At 41.7% G+C, this 20,861-nt stretch overlaps 1 protein-coding gene and 1 long non-coding RNA gene across 4 annotated transcripts in view; one reads left to right on the plus strand and one right to left on the minus strand.

Annotated features, from left to right (window-relative positions):
* The window catches only part of DYRK3 (dual specificity tyrosine phosphorylation regulated kinase 3), a 23,676-nt gene extending 16,053 nt beyond the window's left edge, over nucleotides 1–7,623 (plus strand). For both annotated transcript variants that reach the window (XM_030561631.1, XM_030561630.1), the window contains exon 3: nucleotides 926–7,623. In XM_030561631.1, the coding sequence (XP_030417491.1) occupies nucleotides 926–2,497 (1,572 nt within the window). In that variant the 3' untranslated portion in view covers nucleotides 2,498–7,623. The remainder of the gene's footprint in view (nucleotides 1–925) is intronic.
* LOC115650940 overlaps nucleotides 1–14,620 on the minus strand; it is a 19,033-nt gene extending 4,413 nt beyond the window's left edge. The window contains exons 1-2 of one of the 2 annotated variants that reach the window (XR_004000261.1): nucleotides 14,475–14,620; nucleotides 946–1,072 (exon numbers count right to left, since the gene is read on the minus strand). This is a non-coding gene — a long non-coding RNA (uncharacterized LOC115650940). The remainder of the gene's footprint in view (nucleotides 1–945; nucleotides 1,073–14,474) is intronic. The other variant, XR_004000262.1, reaches the window with a different exon arrangement.
* Nucleotides 14,621–20,861: the final 6,241 nt, after the last annotated feature.

Consider the following 20,861-nt stretch of genomic DNA (forward strand, 5'->3'; position numbering starts at 1 on the left):
AATTTTAATCCTGTAAAAATGACAAGTCTTAAATATATTCCACAATATTTTCCTACTAGTTGTAATGTTCTGTCTGCAACAAAGTAACATCATGATAGATGAAAATATTTATGCCCAAATTAGCTTAGAGCAGTGAGTGGAGAACTCTTGTGTTTTAGAACACTGGAAGGGGAGGAAAAAGGAAAGAAACTTGATGGAAGCTGATATTCTTGGTGATACACACTGTATCCAGTTGTGCTGTCCAACATAGTAATGGGACCCTCTTTAAAGTCCATTGGAGTTGTGGGTGCATATTTGAGCATAAACACAGCCTATTTTATCTTATTTTGTCATCTTCCTCTTGATTGCTGTTGTCCCTTTTTTCCCCAGCCTTTTACCCCATTCATCGTGGATTCCTCAAACCCTATCCCTCATACTGTATATCCCTTGTCTCCCCTCTGCACACTTGTCCATGTAATATTCTCACCCCTCTGCACACATTCATGCTAGGTTGCATATTTCAGACAGGTGCAAGCGGCATCTGCCATTGGGTCATGTTTGCCGCACCCACCTCCAAGACTAAACATAGCAATACTGGGCTGCGCAACCTGCCCTTCGGCTGACTAGATTCATGCTAGTGGGGATAGGCATTTGTGCAAGTCTGCTTAAAGTTTGCCTTTTCTGAACTGGAAGATAGAGTATATTTATACATACTCCATTTTCAAAAAGTTTGTTGCATTTGGTGTGCAATCGTGTATGGCAGTGCATATAACTCAGATTAGAATAAATAACAATATAAATTATGCAGTACATTTAAAATACATCTGCATCGTGAAAATAAATGTAAACCTAATGCTGATGTCAAAGCACTTTTTTTAATGTGGTATTTTAATCTTATTCTATCCATTTAAAAAAAAATTAAGATTGGCTTTTTTCGTCTCTATAGGTTACTAGCAACAAACTCACTATGAAAGATCATCCTCTGACTGGAAGTCAGGTCAAAGTTGAGCAACTGTTTGAGGACTCTGGCAATAAGAGGAGCAGTACTCTTCAGTCTGCAGGAATCAGTAGTTCTGAAAGGTCTCTTCCTTCCCTGTCAAAAGATAAAAGTATAGACAGCTTAAGCACAGCCAAATCTTGTGGAAGTTCATCAAAAGTGCGCAAAGCTATCTCTCAGGCTCCAGAGCAAGCAGTGAAGCAATATAAACATCAGTTATCTGCTTACGAGCAGCAAGAAATATGTAACTTTTCTGAAATTTACTTTGTGGGTCCAAATGCAAAAAAAAGGCAAGGAGTAGTTGGTGGCCCCAACAATGGAGGATATGATGATGACCAAGGTGGATACATTCATGTGCCTCATGACCATCTGGCTTACCGATATGAAGTACTTAAAATAATTGGAAAGGGCAGTTTTGGACAAGTAGCTAAAGTTTATGATCATAAACTCCACCAGCATTTGGCCTTAAAGATGGTTCGCAATGAGAAGAGGTTTCACCGTCAAGCAGCAGAAGAAATTCGGATTTTGGAGCATCTCAAGAAACAGGATAAAACTGGCAGCATGAATGTTATTCACATGCTAGAAAGTTTCACCTTTCGGAACCACATATGTATGACCTTTGAGCTCCTGAGCATGAACCTGTATGAGCTGATCAAAAGAAATAAATTTCAAGGGTTCAGTGTACAACTGGTACGCAAGTTTGCCCACTCTATATTACAATGTTTGGAGGCTCTTTATAAAAACAAAATCATACATTGTGACCTGAAGCCAGAAAATATACTTCTAAAACAGCAAGGGCGGAGTGGCATCAAGGTTATTGATTTTGGGTCCAGCTGCTTTGAGCACCAAAGAGTCTATACGTATATTCAGTCTCGATTCTACAGGGCCCCAGAGGTCATTCTTGGAAGTCGGTATGGGATGCCCATAGACATGTGGAGTTTTGGTTGTATTCTGGTGGAACTGTTGACTGGATATCCTCTTTTTCCTGGAGAAGATGAGGGAGACCAACTGGCTTGTATGATGGAGCTTCTTGGAATGCCACCTCAGAAGCTTTTGGATCAATCCAAGCGAGCCAAAAACTTCTTCAACTCCAAGGGTCATCCTCGCTACTGCACTGCAACTACCCATACAGATGGGAAAGTGATCCTCAATGGCAGTCGATCACGCAGGGGTAAAATGCGTGGTGCGCCAGGCAACAAAGACTGGGTGACAGCGTTGAAAGGCTGTGATGACCCCTCGTTTATAGAATTCTTAAAAGATTGTCTTAACTGGGATCCTTCTGCGCGCATGACTCCAAGTCAAGCTTTAAGGCACTCATGGATTTGTAAGCGAATGCTCAAACCACCCAGTACTGATAAAAGCGTGGGTAAACGGATATCTAACTACACAAGCTCCTTCCCAGGGATAGGTTCTAAGTTGCCTCCAGTCGTTGGAGTGGCAAACAAACTGAGGGCGAATTTAACATCTGAATCAAATGGCAGTATACCGCTATGCACTGTGCTACCAAAACTGGTCAGTTAATAGAAAATGATGTATTCCCAGAATACATACCTTGTATTTTAATTATCTGCTAGAAATGTGCCAGGTGGTGAAATGCAGAGGTTTTTAATGGATTTACTTTTCATTAAACACTAAATCTTGTATTAAAAAAATGAATCAAAATATAAACATTTCAAGGGCTAATTGTTTTATCAAGTTGTTTCCGTTGCAGTGTGGTGCATATTACATCACTTGATAGGTCAACACATCTGTTCTGGTCAGTGAGATTACATGCTTTAACAGTTGAGTTTAATAGCACTGTTTAAAAAAGAATCAAACCAGTTCTTATCAGGACAGTTTTAGATAGCAAATGCTTTGTCACAAGACAGCAAGGAAAAAGCATTTAGAATTGTATTCTGTTGGACAGAATGAGCTCTGCTTTCAATCCCCAGGTGAACTTCTTTAAATCTGGATGAAATTTTACAGATTTACTGTCAAGAGCACAGGTGTTTTATTCAAAAAAGTGAGACTGTTGCTTGCCAATTGCAAATTTAGATTTGAATGATTTGGCTTCCCTACAAAATGCCTTCCCCTTACACATTTTGGAGGGCTCCTGGCATATAGGGATCCAAGTTGCTGCATTCCTAAATTTCTTAGGCTGAGATTTTCAAAGGACCATACAAGTAGTTAGGGACACATCAGTTGTACGTAGACCTGCTATGATCAACTTCTGTACTGGGAAATGCACTCACTACCCCCACTGAAGTCAATGGGAGTTGCAGCGTGCACAAGAGCAGAACTGGACCATAACATGAAGTATAATTTGTTCAGGGCTATTGAAAACATTGTTTTGACTTAAATTTAATGTACACTTTTGCTAACGATTCTTTCCCCGTTCCTCCCAAAATGAAGATGCCCAGCCAAAATAAAGTACCCTTGTCATTAGAGATGTTTACAGTACTGGCCTCTTAAAATCTTTTTTTCTATCCTGCAGAATGAATTCCACTGAATAACATTGAAATCCTTTTAAAAATAGTCACTCCTTTTTGCTAGATAAGTAGAATTTTTAAGGGTCAAGACTGTAACCAGAGGTTATGTGTGAGACAAGAGACTAGTCACTGAAAGAGTGGCCTGAAATCTTTTTAAACACAAATTGTCAGATTTGGTAAAGAGTAATAAATTTAATATTGAAATGAAAGTTTGTATGGGGGGAGAGTTGCTTTGTTTCTAGCAGTGGCCTAGAAGGTGGCTAAAAGAATGAGATGCCTCAGATGCTGTTTTGTATGCTTCAGATATATTCTCTCTCTCTCTCTCTCTCTCCTCCTGGCAAGAACGTGAAACGTTGTTATGACCAATAGAGACAGCAGCACAACTTTTCAAGATTGTTACTCCTCAGAGCCCCATAGTCCGGGAGGATTCAGTTACAGAAACATGTGATCCCTTGCCAAGTGTCTGAACAGAGTTTTAAATACAATTTTAAAGCTTTTACACGCAGAGCATTTTAAATTTAACAAGTTTCTCTAGAGCAGGTTTTATGTTGAAACAGGGAAACGCTTGGTTACATAATCAAAGGAATTACTGGTGTGATTTGCAAGATATATTTACCAAACAGCTAAATCCCAGACTCTTTCTGAGATGATGGAAATGCATTTTTTGCTCTATTGCATTTAGTTATATTTATCCGTAAAATGTTTGATAAAAGGCCCACTCCTGCAAGTTTGTCAGTATATCTCAGGGTCAGGACCAAAATTAGGCAAAATGGGGCTTTGGATCAGGCTCAATGGTGGTGGCAAATGCCCTCAAATTGATTGGTAAATACCATTGTAAACATTCAAGAAGACAGAGCACAAATTGGATATATATCTATTCTAATCTCTATATTCTAAACTCCCCCCCACCCCAGGAAGTTGGCTATATTAAGGGTTCTACAGTACATGGCCTTTTACATTTTGTTGTAACTTTTCCTCAAGAAACTTAATAATCACATTAACTGAAAGTAATGCAGCTAAGCATTTATCCATACATTGGTTAATATGTCTCAAATACCACTACATGTGGTCCTTATATGGTCATGTTGCACTTTATAGCAATCTTCCTCAAATGGCTGGCTAAAGTAATTTTTAGTTGAATGGAAAGTCAAGCAAGCACACTTTAATAAGTGCTATAAGATGCCTATGTTTTTAGCTGAATTGAGTACATACGGAGCATCTTCAGAAGCAAGAGTAATTATTTGCGCAATGCAAATGAAATCTTTGGAGAAACAACCACAGGAGCCATGGAAGAATATTCAAGACAAATGAAAGAGAGACTATGACGTTTATGAGGACAAATTATCATTATTACTATTTATATTATGAAAGCACCTACAAACGCCCTTTAAGGATTAAGGCACCATACACGCACTAGAAAACAAGTGTCTGCTCTAGAGAGCAATGAACATGGTCCTGGATGCCAGAGGTTTTTGATCTAATAAAATACTGCATGAAACAAGATTATTTTAGTGTCACTTCTCCTAATAACCAAGAATACCGTAGCTACCAGTTTAGATGGCCTCTAATGTTACACTTCTTGTACAGATACAGTGCTGTCATTTGAAATGTGTGTTATAAAGCAGGAAATATAACAAATGGCAGAAAAAATGCCACTGCTTTTACCAGAAACGTGTTCACCTTGACCCCAGTTACGCCAGGTACCTAATCACATGCCTAACTTTCAGCACGTGAGTAGTCCCGTTTAACTAGGACTACTCACATGTTTAAAATCAGGAACATGCTTAGGTACCTTGTTGGATAAGGGCCTTTGTCTGTATAGACGTAGCAGATAAGGAAAAATAGATCACCTAGTATGTTAAGTGTGTTTAAAATGGAAAAAAGTAGCTTTTTGTTGGTACTGGTGCATTGTCCTCTGTTGTTTTCTCTATTTTGCAAATCAGCAAGATCCCAGTGGGTCTCCCAGACATTAGTGAGGTTCTACTGTAATTTAAATCATGTTCACCTCTGACTCTAACACAAAACAAATGTAATTTATTGAGGTTTATAGTAAAACCATAACATCAAATTTCTAAGAATTTGTAATGGATTAGTCCAAACTTCATTTTTAAAACTTCCTTATAATGTTCATTATGTTTTACAACACGTAATGTAGTCTCTGTATTGTAAATAATACGGGCTGTTTATTGTGTGTTTTTTAAATACTCTTTTAAGAAGTGTGGATTGTAGCAATGTAGTTTAGCAATATTTTTAATTTAAATTACTGAATAATAAGACATAAGCATCACATGTGACATACAACTGTTTACTTTTACACTGCGGCAAACTTAATATGACTATCCAAGATGCAAGGATAAACATGGTTCTATTTTAAAAGTCAAGTGGGCAGTGGAGTATTAATCTTCCATTACAGATTAGGATAAAACACAAACATTTAAACACAACCTCCATTTAGTACTTAAAGTTATGTTATGTTCCTTAATAGGTTTGTTCTTACTAATACTGATTATTGAAAAAGTGTTATTTTCACATTTATATTGATCATTCCATACAGTTGTCATTTTCACATGCTGCAGTTACTATTAGAATTTTTGTTTTTTCTTCTTACCTAGTTTGAGAGAGACTTCTAGTCTAGTGACAATTTAAGAATCTAAACTAATTGGAAGGCATTTTTAAAGGGGGTTTGCATTCTGAGAGAATTTTTGTGGAACTGTGGGTCTGTTAGTCAAAATCTGGTATAGTTCACTTTGACTGTGATCCCTTTGGACTTGGAGCAGGTAAAAAAAAAAAATCTAGTATCTTTTTAATGGTAAACTGACACTACTGGTGCTTCGTTACAGTGATTCACTGAAAACTACCTCTGAATAAACCCTGGGCCCTTTAAAAAGACACGCACTGCAAACCACAACCATCCACCCCACCGTTAGTAATGGCTATTTTGGTTGTGAAACACATACGTGATGACCTCAGCAGTGTCTTACTAATCTCAGCCATACAAGCAAAAGGCTGATTCTGCACCCAAAGCTCTGTGTCGAAAAAGAGAGATGCCAATTCCCTGCCTGACAGTCTTTAATGCGATAATGGAAGTGAAGAGCCAAAATAATATGGAAATATTTGCAGTACATTAATGCACTATGTAACAAGATTAAAGACAGAGGCTGTGTACCCAAAACTTTTTTTTAATAGACAGACCTGTGGGTCTGATTTTCCCCACTTGCCTGGCTGAGCTGCTGTGCACCTACAGCTCTCAAACTTCCATACAAATTTTGGGTGCTCTGCAATTGTGAAAATTGGGCTCTGAGTTCTGATACACAAGGTGTACCCCTGCTCTTTTCAATGATATTATCATGCTGCTCTTTTTAATAAGGAGGCAGAGAGATTAAACTTATGTATACGTGTGTGTGTGTATATACGTGTTTGTGTGTATATATATCAATCATACTTCCCTTAGAAGAATCCTTATCTAGTCTGGTATAAAACTCTTCTGATGTCCTATTAAATATAGCTTCTAATTACAACTCCCACCATAATATGCAAAACACTTGGCTCCTCAGAACAGTCTTGTGTAGGAGAACATTGTTCTATCTGCATTTAAACGGAGTGCATTTACTTTACACCAAATAACATCCTTATAAATTAGCCATCTAGTTGCAGTCTGTGTTGCTGAAAGAACAAGCCATGTTCCCTGTTCATAGAACTGTGCCTTATTATTTTACAAGCCTACATTTGTCTCAGTGAAATCAAATTACTAATCAGGGTTTCTTTTACATTGCAGCTGTTCATACTAAATGTCTATGTCTAAAGCATTTACAGGTTATCCTTTTTATTATTGTAAATTGTTCGGAGGTGTAATATGGTGGCGAATGTAGAAAACAGTAAGGTGCATGTGAACTTAACATTTTTTTCTTTGTGAAGGAACACTTTTGAAATAAGCCAGTTTTAAACTTTGTATGTAAATGTAATGAACAAATATTTCCTAAAATTGTACTTCAGTTCATTTTTTAAAATAAATACATAATTTTCTTTAGCAACAGTCTCTGCAAACTCTTAAAATAAATACTTGACTTTTTTTTTTTTAAATGCATTAATTCTTTCTGGATGGTATCACCTAACTTGCATTGGCCACCATTATCCTCTGTGGTACTTAACTAAAGTGCAATTAAAAAATGTCAGCATTTACAGGAGACATTTCCCATGTGGTAAAATGTGTCGTGTTTTGTGTGCAGAGGGAGGGAATGAAAAGATTAAGTGAGAAGGGAAGCAAGCTATGATTATACTAAAAACCAAACCAACCAACAACAGCCACAAATAAAAATAGCAAGCTGTCATGTAATTGTGAGGGAAAGGAACTAAAATATCAACTACTTGAATCTGAACCTAAAAATCTTTTTTCCAGCTGGAAATTTTCACTTTCACTGTATACTTAATCTCCTCTCCTTGAACCAGAGGAAAACTTGCTGTGGACATCTATGATTTCAATATGCTCATGCTAAACATGAATGACCTGACAAATGTTCTTCTCATTAGCAGTGCTGCATTTGAACATCTCAGTTTTGCCATAGCATTCTTGAGTCATCACTTTCTTTTATTTAATCCATTGGAGGTTTTTAGGGTGACTGGTCAGCAAATGTGAAAAATCAAAACAAGGGGTGAGAGGTAATAGGAGCCTATATAAGAAAAAAGACCCAAAAATCAGGACTGTCCCTATAAAATCGGGACATCTGGTCACCCTAGAGGTTTTTGTTGTGGAGGCAGAATCCCTTTAATCCCTAGGCTGGAAGGAAAAATCCAGCAATAGCTACTTAGGAAAGATTTGCTTTTAATAGAAACCTACATTTATGTACAGTGGGCTACCCGTGAGATACTGGAATAGTTTGAAGCTGAAGTCACACTGCCATAAAAACTACATAGCTACAGCATACAGGATTAAATCCTGCATGTTTCATAAAGAAGCACTTAATTTTCATGAAATCAGTCACTGCCCATTGTTGACCAATTTAACCAACTGAACTAAAGCAGAAAAGTATATTAGTTCTCTAATGATTGATTTAAGGATAGCCTTCAATTAGGAGACTTTTACAACAGGGGAGAGAGTGGATTTTCCTTCACTATATAACTCCATTGAACAACAATTCTGTTTTATTAAAATAAAACTGTTTACAATCCTAGGCCTGTTGTAAAATAAATACCCATTGAAACTTGAGTATATTTTAGATTTTCTTTTCATAACTAAATAGTTCCTGCTTCACTTGCCTGCCAAGACCATTTATTTTGGTAGGACTTCCACTGTTAACAATGTTTTTCAATGAGTCTATTACATGAGTTTGTAGTATTCTCATACATAGTGTCCTTAAGATATTTTGCATCGCTCTGTCGTACTGTGTGTTGACACAATATTATGAGATACATTCTGAAACTGAGCACAATTACAATGTGCAGTACTATGCACTAGTTTAATGCTGCGGTTTAAGGAAGCAAGGAATTAAATACTAAAACTACATTTAAACAGCAGTAAGGGCTTCACTTAAACAGACCTATTAAGGAATGTCGACATAAGATCTGGATCTGTCTTTGTTAAATTAATTAAAATTTAGTAGTTACTTGCCAATATAAGGAAGAAATTCACAATCTAGTCTGTAATTTGTAATGTGAGATATGTGCTTCTACTGTGGAAAAACTAGCATTAACTAATTAATCTTAGATTATTAAAGTGAAAAATTACACATTTAAGAAGACAGTCATAGATCACTTGGGCAGGCAGAAGATGGAAAGATTTATTTTTCCATTTAGCAATATTTCTTTGGGTTCCATGGGCTCAGCTTTTCACTCCTTGCATGATAAGAAGGCATTGCTGTTACACATAGTGGGACCATTGAGCACAAAGTGATTTAAAAATGCAACTGCAGTCAATTTGGCAAGTGAGTTATTGCTTAGCACAGCTCTGTCTTGAGTCCCTAGTGTTTAGTGTCTTTCTTTTTTTAAGCATATAGGTTGAGATTTTTAAAGCAGCCTAGCTGATTTATCTAGATGGACCAAGGTTTTCAATGTAACTAGTAAATTTGCATCCTCAATTTTTTGTGGTGCCCAGCTTGACACATTTTAAAAGGAGCTGAATTTTCAGAGAGTGGGTGCTCAGCACTCTCTGAAGGTCAGGCCCCTTTGGGGTGTCTCAAAATAGGCACCCAAAATCCCTTGCCACTTCTTGTGTTGATATTTCTGGCAGATATGTCCAAACCTCAACCAAAGGATTAAGCTGCACTGGTGCTAGTGATATTGGGAGCGCTAGTGTACTGGTGCCACTGGCATTTTAAGGACTGTGCCAGTTAGAGCTGCTCTAAATCAGGTTCAATGACACAATGCTTATAAGGCCAAGGGCCACGAGCTCCCAACATTGCTAATGCTGGTAGAGTTGTGTCGGTGTTAGCAATGGTAGGAAATGGTTGCAGACTTTAACTAGTGGAGACAAGGCTTGTGCATCTCCAGTTACAAGTGGCCTGTGTTGTTTGAGGTGCCCAAACAAAGGTGGACAATACCCCATGTTCCCATTGCCACCGGTGGGCTGCCAGGCAATACCTTCTGCGCAGCACTACCCAGAACTTTGAGTTAGAACATGCTGTAGAAGTGAAAATGGTTCTGGTGTTGCTGCATAGTTCCTACTATCTAGGTACAAGTCAGCAGTCTCTTATAACAGTGGGTGCTCTTGATTCCTGCATATAGACAGTTCCTACTGGGAGGGAGAGCAGAGTATTTGAGTCAAGATTCTCTGTGGATCTAAAAGGAGAATTTTGCCCATAAGGTGTTTGGCTTTAGGCATCAGCAAATAAATTAGTTCTAGCCATAGTTATAAAAGGTTTAGGTGACTCATGCAAACTTCTTGCTCACAGAAAATGAATGGGTGTTAAGCACTATTTTTACCTTTTGTCATATTAATAAATACAGCTTTATAAACACTTCTGATGAATCCATGAGAAAAGATACTCAAGAATGCTTTTTTTCTCGGTTGATCGTGCTGTTGTAGTAGCATGAATACATGTTCTTTGGCTTGGCTGAACTTAATATATGCCAAACATTTTCCACCCATACCATCACTGTCTCATGCCAGTGTTTATACCGAGGTAATAAATGTGCATAATTTCTCTACTTGCTATACATAGTTGCGGTCAGTAGCAGACATCCATGATGCAAGGAATCCATGCAGTCTGAGCTTATAAGGAGTGAGATTCAAGCAAAGGGAGGATTGTGAAACTGAAGTAGGAGTCTTTTACTGATCATGCAAAACTGCAGGAAGGAGTCACTGGTACTTTGACAAAACAAGTTTTCCTCTTTTCCCCTCAAATGAAGCTTCAGATGAATTTTCCCTCGTGCACATTAGCTTGCTTAGTCTGCAAGGACAATGCTTTTCTTGATCAGCAGCCTCTGCATGAGATGCTTGCCAATATAACCCTGCCAATTCCTGGCTGCCGAGAACAGCTCTTAAAGATGACATAGTGTCAGCCCCTTCCTCTAGCCTGGGAGTGAAACCATGTAAGGAGTTGCATTCCTCCTGCTAGCTCTGAAAACCGTATGTTCTTTGGCTTTGAAAGTGGAGCTTGCAGAGAAGCACATTTTTGTTTTGCTTTTTTTTGGGGGGAGAGAGGGAAGCAAAGACATGACTCTACCACAGAGGATAAGGAGAATAAAAGCATATCTAAGAGTGAGAAGGAATCAGGGCAGTGCTACCATTTAGGTGACCTAGGCAATGGCTTAGGGCACCAGAATTTTTGGGGGACGCTATTTTGCCCGGGGGTGGGGGGCGGCACGTGGGTCCGGTGGACCTACCGCAGTTATGCTGACGGACGGTCCGCTGCTGGAAAGGTTTCGGTGGAGCTGCCGCAGTCATGTCGGCGGACGGTGCGCTGGTCTAAAGGCTCTGGCGGACCTACCGCAGTCATGCCTGCGGCAGGTCCACCGGAGCCTTTAGACCAGCGGACTGCCCACCGGCGTCACTGCAGCAGCTCCACTGGAACCTTTCCAGCAGCGGGCCGTCCGCCGGCATGACTGCGGTACATCCACCGGACCCGCGGGGAGCGGCGAAATGGCCGTCCGCCTAGGGCATCAGAAACCCTGGCGCCGCTCCTGGAAGGAATTAAAGAAATAATGCATAATGTGTGAGATCTTTTAAAAAATGGGTTAAATCCTGATCTGACGAATGACATCTGCAATTACACCACCCCTGTTACCAGTCCTCATTCTTCGGTGATAAGCTAACCAGTGACAGGGGTCAGGAGGAACTCCTATTCCGCATGGTATGTTATCACACAGCTAGATTTGGTACCCGGGGTGAGACATGTTGCATTTTCTTCTGATGTATCCAGCTGTTAGTGACAGGATATTGGAGCTGTTTAACTTATTATTGATTATTTGTGTTACTGTATCATCTAAGAGACCAAGTCAGGGATCAGGGCCTAGTTGAATTAGGCACTCTGTGGACAATGAGCAAAGAGGACAGTCCTTGCCTTAGAGAGGTCACAGCCTGTGAGGCAGGTAGTTTGCAATAGGAGGAGGATGCAGAGAGTTGGACTAGGTTGGAAGGATGAGGTAACAAACACAGGAGTTGCAACTTGCCACTGATGTAGCCAATGCCAGATGGGTGAGGTAGCTGTGTGTTCCAGCTGATGATCCCTAGGGTACTAGTTAGATACAGGATGGGGAAAAAATGTGTATCTTGAAGAAATATAAAAATAAGACACTGTTACTGATGTGATTCATTGTGGGTGACTGTTCTCATTTGTCTAGTACGGCTCTGGACACATTGTGGACTAACTTAAAATGCTAATATTCTCTAAGCCTTAAATAAGTATCCATCTTCCACCCAGCAACTCTGCTACAATGTTTGATTACAGTAGCATTAATACTAAAAGCTGTCAGCACCTTTGCAGGATGTTGATGATGGATGATATAAATGAAATTATATTTGAGCTCTGGGTAACTGACATACTGGCTGTAATGTCATCAAACAGGGAAGGTCATGTAAGTAATTTACAACCAGTGGTTTGCTGCACTCGACCTGTCAGTAAATGGACAATCAAAAAGCACAAAATAAATATGTGCAAGCAGAGATGGCTTCCGCCCTCCCCCCCACAAATGTAGCTTGTATATTCCTCATGAAATCACCTTAGTTACTGTTGTGCTATGCAGGGTTTATTCATTTTAATGTTGTGCAACTTGCCCGCTCTTATTTGAAATGGGGTAGAAATGGAATGGAGACAGTGACTGCCTTGAGAGTCAGGGGCTATATTCGAGTACACATTCTGCAGGTGCGCTCATGAATAGTAAAGATCCCTTCTCTCTCTCTCTCTGCACCTCAGCACTTGTGTACAGCCTGTGCTTCTCTGGGTTCCTTCCTTCACAATCTTATTAATGGTGGTGAGAGCGCCTTTGCCCCTGCAGCTCATGTCATTTCAAACAGTCTCCCTGCATCTCTTGAGCCTTCTTCAAATCTCACTTGAAAACTTTGCCTATACAGCTTGATTTCTTTCCGTATCTTATTCTATAATTGCATTGTGAACTAATGCAGTACATTATATATGTTCTAGTAGAATATTAGCTTGGGCAGCTGTTAGACTTATGAAGCCTAACGAGTATTACATAATTCTGTAAGAATACTCCTAATTTTCTGTTTGGTAGATTCCACACTTTATTCTCAAATGTGTAATGTGATCTGTGATGCACTGGTCTGAAAGGTAGCCGATTAAAGGAAGCATAATGCAGTCGTTAGGGCACTAGCCTGGTACTCTGGAGACATGGGTTAATTCCCGCTCCACCACAGATTCACATATGACCTTGGGCAAGGCATTTTGGACCCAATTTTTAAAGATATTTAGGTGCCTAGAGATGCAGATAGAAAACGGGGTTTTCCAAAGCACCTTAATTTCAATGGGAGTTCCACAACGAGGCACTTTCTCCTTCTAAGCACCTATCTGCATCTTTAGCTTTTCAAAACCAGAATCAAGGTGGTGTAAATGCAGGTTCCAAAGCACCTGAGCCATCAACATTCAAATGAGGGCAAGAGAAGATGGGCTTGGATAAACGCTTCTCTTTTTGTATTGTTATTTCTAGTGGAAACATACCATGTCACATTGGCTTGACAAAGATGTCCTATAATTTGGAAAGCAGCAAAAGGAGTTTGATTGCAGAGTGTGCACAACAATCACAGTTCGGACTCATTCCTGCACTGAGAGCATTCAGCACCTTGGCTTCAATGAAAGCTGAAGGTGCTCGGGAATTGGCAAAATTGGATCCTTGATCCCTTGAATTCTAGGTTTCTGTTGAGAATAGCCCTATTGATGGTAGGCTCAATGGAGAAGCAGGAGGGTCTATATTCAGCAAGGACCTGATTTTTCAGAAATGCAGCATCACCACAAGTTCAGCTGAAGTCATCGGGAGCTAGGGGTGCAAACCAGGAGGTGTGTCTTGGGAAGGAGATAGGGAAAGAGCTCTAAATAAGCTAATGTGACTGTGATGTAGAAAAACATTGATCTGTGCTGTGTATGCTCACCCAGTGCTAATTTTAAGCCGCCATCAGATTTGAAATACCGTATATGGCTGCCAATGGGATTTTTTTAAGCATGCAGATTTCTGCTACACAGATGCTGCCAATGGCAGCTGAAGTTTCCCATGCAGTCCCGCCGCTGACCTCTTCCAGGGCCTAGAAGCAGTAGTGGCACAGCTTGCTCCTGACTGAATCTATGACTGCTGTGCAGGCTGATAACATTGCTTAGCATGGCTTACTGTCCGCCAGTGAATTAGCTGAGCTTCAAATGCAGCCTGCCTTAGGCATCAAGCATGGACCAAAGGTGGCCGGAATCTCACCAGAGCAGCAGATCTCGTGAGATTGGAGGGGATGTTGGAAGATTTTGGTGCCTTAGAATCTACGGTAGAACTTGAGTCATGATTCAACCTAACCCTCCTCCTAAACCCAACCTAAACCTGACTGGCTCCCAACAAAGCGTGGAACAAAGCCGAGGGTTTCTGCCTGCAGCATCACCTACTTGCCTGTTCCAGAAGTGCCCAGCCTTAGGATCCAGCGCAGGGGGCCTTCACTCCCTGTGTGCTCCAGAGCACAACTCTAGGAGCTCCTGGTCCCTGAGGCCTGGGCAGTGTCTAGGTAGCAGGGGTGTAGTATGAGTCAGGACTGGCCAGGGGCCAGGACATAGCTATCTGGATCCACCAGCTCTTCCCTGGCGTGGGTGGGTCAGAGAAGTCTGAAGCGCTGATAATCTACGCTGCAGCCCTGAAGCTGTGATAGTGGCTGCTGAGTGGTTCAGGGTACTAAGCTCAGCTGTTCACCATAGACGGAGGGATGCAGTTTGCCATAACATTTCAGCACCATCCTGAAAACTCTCCTGATGCTCAGCAGTGTCTGCTATAAATAGACACACCTGGAAAGCCGCATCAATTTGAGTGGTGCTGGCAGTAGCAGCCCCACTGGGGCAGTAGAGACAGCCAGGGCACCAATCCATTAGCGTGCGACCAATCGACTCCTGCTGCATGGCCTGCCCTGACTCGATACACCAACAAGAACTGGGTCCGTTCCAGGCCTTGTTGATTTCCACTTATGAGACTTTAAATCATCTCAGGATGGGCACTACACCCTGACCTTTTAAGAGTTGTGTTTGCAAGGCAGTGTTGCTGAGCAACTGAGGCTGGGGCTGGGGGGAAGGGAGAGGGAGGGACCTTAAACTTGTAGCTATTCCTGTCCTAATTTCCTTAAAGGCTGGGAAAGTGCCCCGTTCTGGCTCCGTTGTTCCTCAGAAGGGTGGTTTTCTGTTCTCTTAGGGCTTGCCTACATGGAAGAGTTTTCCAGTTATGCTGGTATCAAAATACCAGTGTGGTTAAATTGCTGTCGTGCAGACACTTCCTACAGCAACAGAAGGGGTTTTTCTGTCTCTGTAGCAAATTCTTCTCTGAGAGGCTAGATCAGTGGAAGAATTTGTCCACCAACCTAATGGCATCCACACCGGGGCTTAGGTCAGCTTAACTATGCCACATGGGGCATGACATTTTTCCCAGACCTGAGCAATGTCATTAAGCTGACCTAAGTCTGAAGTCCGGAATGAGGGGCTTTCTGCAGCTTAACTTCAACTACTTCCAAAAACCTATGAACTAAACTAGAAGAAGGCACTGTGAAAAGAGAGTCCGCAGGGGGATTTATAGCCAGGTAACTCTAGTGATTTAAATTCACACTCTGCCTTTTACTGGTGTAACTTTCCGGGGTAGACTAGATTCTGAAACTTTTACTGAGGCTGAGTACTAGTATGTTGCTCCCCACACAGACCCTTTCATTTCAGTCTGATGACTTGAAAAGTAAGGTTCTACTCAGTGTGAATAAGGGTATCTCAATCTAGCCCTTCCTTAGGGTTTCATTTGTTGTTTTAGGTGAGGACTCCTTATAGACATAGGGACAGGCCATCAGCTATGGCTCTGCATAAGAGATCATCTGCATGGCCCAGATTTTGGGATCGGTGACTGAGGTTGCCAGTTCTTTGGCGTCAGGAAAGTCTTTCTGTTTGCCTTATAAAACACCCAGCACACACTTTGGGTTATCTAAAAGTAACAGTATTGTCAGTACAGAAAAAAACTGCCACAGGTTAGGAGAGCTCTGAAGTCAGAAAGGTTATAAAATGACAGAATCATAGAACAGTCTGGCTGAGAGGTCACGAAATCCAGCCCCCTCTGCTGAGGCAGGACCAAGTAAAGCTCCTAGACGATCCCTGACAGGTGTTTGTCCAACTTTAAACACTCCTTAAAACCTCCAATGATGGGGATTCTACAACCTTCCTTGGAAGCTTATTCTAGAGCTTGCAGTATGATTGCTACAGAGAGCAAAGGGCATTTTAATTTATTATGTCTTTTAATTTGAGCTGCAGTCCGAGTGTGACTTTCAAAGGAGTTAGGTGCCCAACTCACCTTATATTTCAATGGGATTAGGGTTCCCACCTCCCTCAGTCTCTTCTGAAAATCTCACCCATAATTATTTTTTCTTACATTCCTATCTGCTGGCACCATTTGGCCTGTTCTGGGCATGGCTGCAGCCCTGGTATGTTTCCAATGATTGTTAATTCCCTGCCAGTGGTGAGTAGGGGGATGGGGAAACCTCTAGCTATTTGTGGGGAGGGGGTCAGGGAGAGGAGTGCATAGCACAGCATTCATTTTCCAGCCAGCTGGTGCTGATTCAGGACATTTTCGGCTGTGACAATTGAATGGAGAAAAGCCACTGAGGGATCAGTTACATGTGACTGCTATAGTCACAGCGTATGCAGCCGAGTTCTAGCTCCCTTGTCTTTCTATTTTGCACTGTGAGAGAAACAGATGGGTTGTTTGGAGAAGTAACAAGATAGCAAGAAAAGGTGGGGGGAACCAACACCCCCAAATTCCTCCCTCTGGATTCCCCTCTTTTCCCTATGGCAATGTGATCATATGGTCCATTGCAACAATTTCCATCCCTCTCTTTAGCCACTGTAGTGGATAGCAGGGGTGAAGCATGAGCCTCTGACACAGCCCAATGTGATGGGATTTGCGAGAACGACATGGGCCTTTATAAATATCTTTGGGTGATTCATATTTCCTATTACATTGAAACCACAGGATCATGCATCATTTGTTAGTTAAACCGTGTCTAATTACAAACAGTCAATAAGTCAGCCCCTGTGAGTCCTGACCTTATTTTTTCCCCCAGTGGGTTGATGAAGAATCCAGCATTTTCTGAAAGATGGGTCACTTAATTCCCAAAGAGTCATGACAAATTCAGGGGATGGGGATATCTGTTAAAGAGTGAGTGGTTGTAGGCAGGGACTGAAATAGAGTTCAGGGTCTTCTCCTGGTGCTTTATGCGGGCTCCTTGCCAGGTGGAAAATACTAATCTTTTGGTATGGATAAGAAAGGAGGCGGTGTGGGCCAATGAAAAGAGCTGGAATGGGAATCAGGTGACCTGAGTTCTGTTTCTAGCTCTGCCACTGATCTGCGGTGTGACTTGGGCAAGTCATTCTCTGTGCTTCAGTTCCCAATCTGCTAAATGGGGACAGAGATCTTTACCTTCCTTTGTAAAGTACTTTGAGATCTCCAGTTGAAAAGCCACTTGTAAGTAGTATCACTATTGTATGTCTTCATATGAATTCAGTTCTGATCCCTTTGCTGTCCCATTTACTCACCTCTCATCCTGCTAGCACAGGGCAGGCTCTTTCACTCTGGACTCACTTTTCTCTATGATCTTAAAAAATAGCCCCACTTTGCCTTATTTTGACTATGATGAATGCACATGGCATGTTTATTGTTCAAACAATTTTTCAGTATCAAGAACATACTATCAGGAGCACATCTAGCGGTTTTGCCCCAAAGTGGTCAAGCAAAAACCAAACCAACCAACCAATTTCCTTCCCCCCACCCCCAGCTGGGGAATCAGTGGAGCAGATCCAAAAAAAGAGCCCAGTGGCACAGTGCGCATGGCAGGGGCCCTGTGCGCCCAACCCTTGAACTGGCCCTGTGTATTTTATGGGAGTGTGAGTTAGTCTCAGAGCAAGTATTTGAACTCTCTAATGGTCAGACTGCAAAACTAGCCACTAGGATCACTACTGTTCTAATCCTGGCTTGGCCACTGTGTGACCCTGGCAAGTCACTTAACTTTGCTGACTCCATTTTCCTATCTGCAAAGTGGGAATAAAATCTGCAAGCTATTTGGGGCAGGTACTGTCAGTTATAACATGTCTGTACAGCGCCTAGCACAATGGAGCCCAATTTGGCTGAGGCCTTTAGGTACTACCACACCAGCTGTATCTGTTTTAGGTACTTTTATGGCCTTTGTTACCATAGTCTGAGTGCCGTACATCCTTGACTGTATTTAAATGTTTAATAATAAAACTACTTCTGGCATATATGGGGCAGAACTTGTTAAGGGCTAGGTTGTGTGGCTAACACTGTTTGCAAAGCCACTCAGATGAGAGTAAAGCATGTGTGAAAGTAGGATGAATTATATTGTGAAAATAGAAAGGATTAAAGAAATGCTGTCTGTACCTTTAAGCAAAATTGTTGGAATGCTGCAATCCAGGTGTCAGGAATACAGACATTAACATAGAACAATTGCACCATTTAAGGGCAATTGGTGAAGTATTAGCCTTAGATCGATAAGAGTTAGTAAGGAAGTAGGATATGCATGCTGTGTCCCAGGTGAATTTTACTGTTTTGAATTCTTTGTCCCTTTGTCTAATTCCCGCTCTCTTATCTGTATAAATAAGATAGTTTGTGTCTTGCATGGTGCTCACATTATCTGGATGTTATTAGCAGAGCGCTGTGCTAATAAAACAGAGTAGTCTGACAAACTGTGAGTCCTGAGTCTAACTTTGACACATGTTTAGGTTCCAGGACACAGCCTGTGAAATTGACATTGTAACCAATAATCTCTGGAAATGTAAACAAAGCCCTTCAAAAACAAAATAGATTATTTAAAAAAAAAAAAAAGAAGATGACACACCTCACTTAGCCTGCTGTTGCTATTTCTCCTGGTTGCTATGTAAACAGTTTTATTTCTGGCTCGCACTGCATACCAGGCCATAGCCTGGTGCGATGTAATCCCACATTATTGGTTAAGCACACCAGGGCGGATGCGTTGGTTTCAGAGCAAAGCTCCTCCAGCGTTTCCCCGGAACAGCTGTTCTGCTTGGCCCATGGCAGTTGCAGACAGGCATTTTCGTCACCTCACTAGCCCAAGTGTTTTTCCACTGTAACAGAATAGATAACATTCCATCAGCTGTGCTGCCCCACCTCCTGGGGAGTGGACACCTGCTGAGGAACGCAGATAAGACAGGCCAGGGAAAAGACTGGGTGTGAGTCAGTAAAGCTATGTAGGGGAGGTGCCCAACCTTTTGGGTGGGAAATGAACTACATCTGCTGCCTTCTCTTTCCCCTTTGGGTCAATTAAGCTGGAATCAGGAAAGGAACCTAGGTTGGTCCAATGAATTAGTGACACCCACGGAGGACTTTGAAAGCAAGCTGGTATCCTCTGCCAGCATCAACAAGGTGACAAAGTTACTGTAGTGTCAAGAGACCTGGGTTCCCTTCCCAGCTCTGCCTGATGTATGACCTTAGTCAAATCATTTCCCTTGGCGGTGTTCTGTAGTCACTCATTAAATGTGACCACATACCTCTCACTGTTAGATTATTTGTATTGTGCCAGTGCCTCAGAGACAGCGTCAGGAACCAGGACCCCACTGGCACCGTACAAACACACAACAAAAAGATCAGGGGTGGCCATCCTGAGCCTGAGAAGGAGCCAGAATTTACCAATGTACATTTCCAAAGAGCTGCAGTAATATGTCACCAGCAATCAGCTACCCACCCCGCTCCCAGTGCCTCCCACCCACCAGCAGCCCTGCTGATCAGCACCTCCCCACACCTCCCGATCAGCTGTTTTGTGGCATGCAGGAGGCTCTGGGTGGGGCAGGGGGAGGAGCAAGGGCACTGCAGGCTCAGGGGGTAGGGAGGGGTGGAGTGGAGTGTGAACACCCCCTGGCACTTTGGAAAGTTGATGCCTGTAGCTCCATCCCCGGAGTTGGTGCCTGTACAAGTGTTAGGTAATAAAGCAAGTCCTCACTCACCTTTCCAACACCCGAGGTTGTGCGGAGTTGGAATATGGGCCCACAATTCTGTCAGAGACCAGACACAAATGCGTTGATCAACGGGCACACACTACCCCAAAAGCTTTAGAATAAGTGTGGCCCCTTTATTAGGGGTGGGCATCAATATTTATACACAGAAGTAAACAAAGTGATTAACAAAAGATAATGGTCATGCATAATCAATCAAGATTTTACAGGAAGAGCAAGTTTAAGAAGTAAATGCATAGAGATAAAAGGCTAATGGCTACTTGAGGAAGGGGGTGTCATGAGTAGTTTGCAGGTCAGTGCTTTGTTCAAAAAAGGTTCAGAAAGGATTATGCAGAGACGGCCAGTCTGGGTGTTTTTTTTGGCTCCAAAGTTCACCAAAAGTTTAGACCCAACATTCCTCCATTTGTAGCTTTGAGATAACTATTAATCAAAAAGCTACACCCTATTTCAAGATCTCAAGGGCCGCTTGGCAATTTCAGCCTGGGCCAATTCGAAGAGAGTAAGGCTTTTAGCTGAAGTGGGAAAAGAATAAACTGACTTACATGAGTTTATGAGGGAGGGGACACACTGAATACAGCAACACAGTATTATAAGGACTACCATGGCCCCAACAACACCCACCAAGAGGTTTTTAACCCACCCAAATCCGGGCAGCCAATTCCATAAGGCTCCCCACCAATCATAAGGTGGCTGGCCAGAGGAGTAGTTTTTAGCCATTTCCCTTAGGTGTTTGGTACGTTGAAAAGTGTCAGAGTAGGTGTCATTTACAAAAACACAGCA

Source organism: Gopherus evgoodei, chromosome 4, assembly GCF_007399415.2.
Source record: "Gopherus evgoodei ecotype Sinaloan lineage chromosome 4, rGopEvg1_v1.p, whole genome shotgun sequence".
NCBI lineage: Eukaryota > Metazoa > Chordata > Testudines > Testudinidae > Gopherus > Gopherus evgoodei.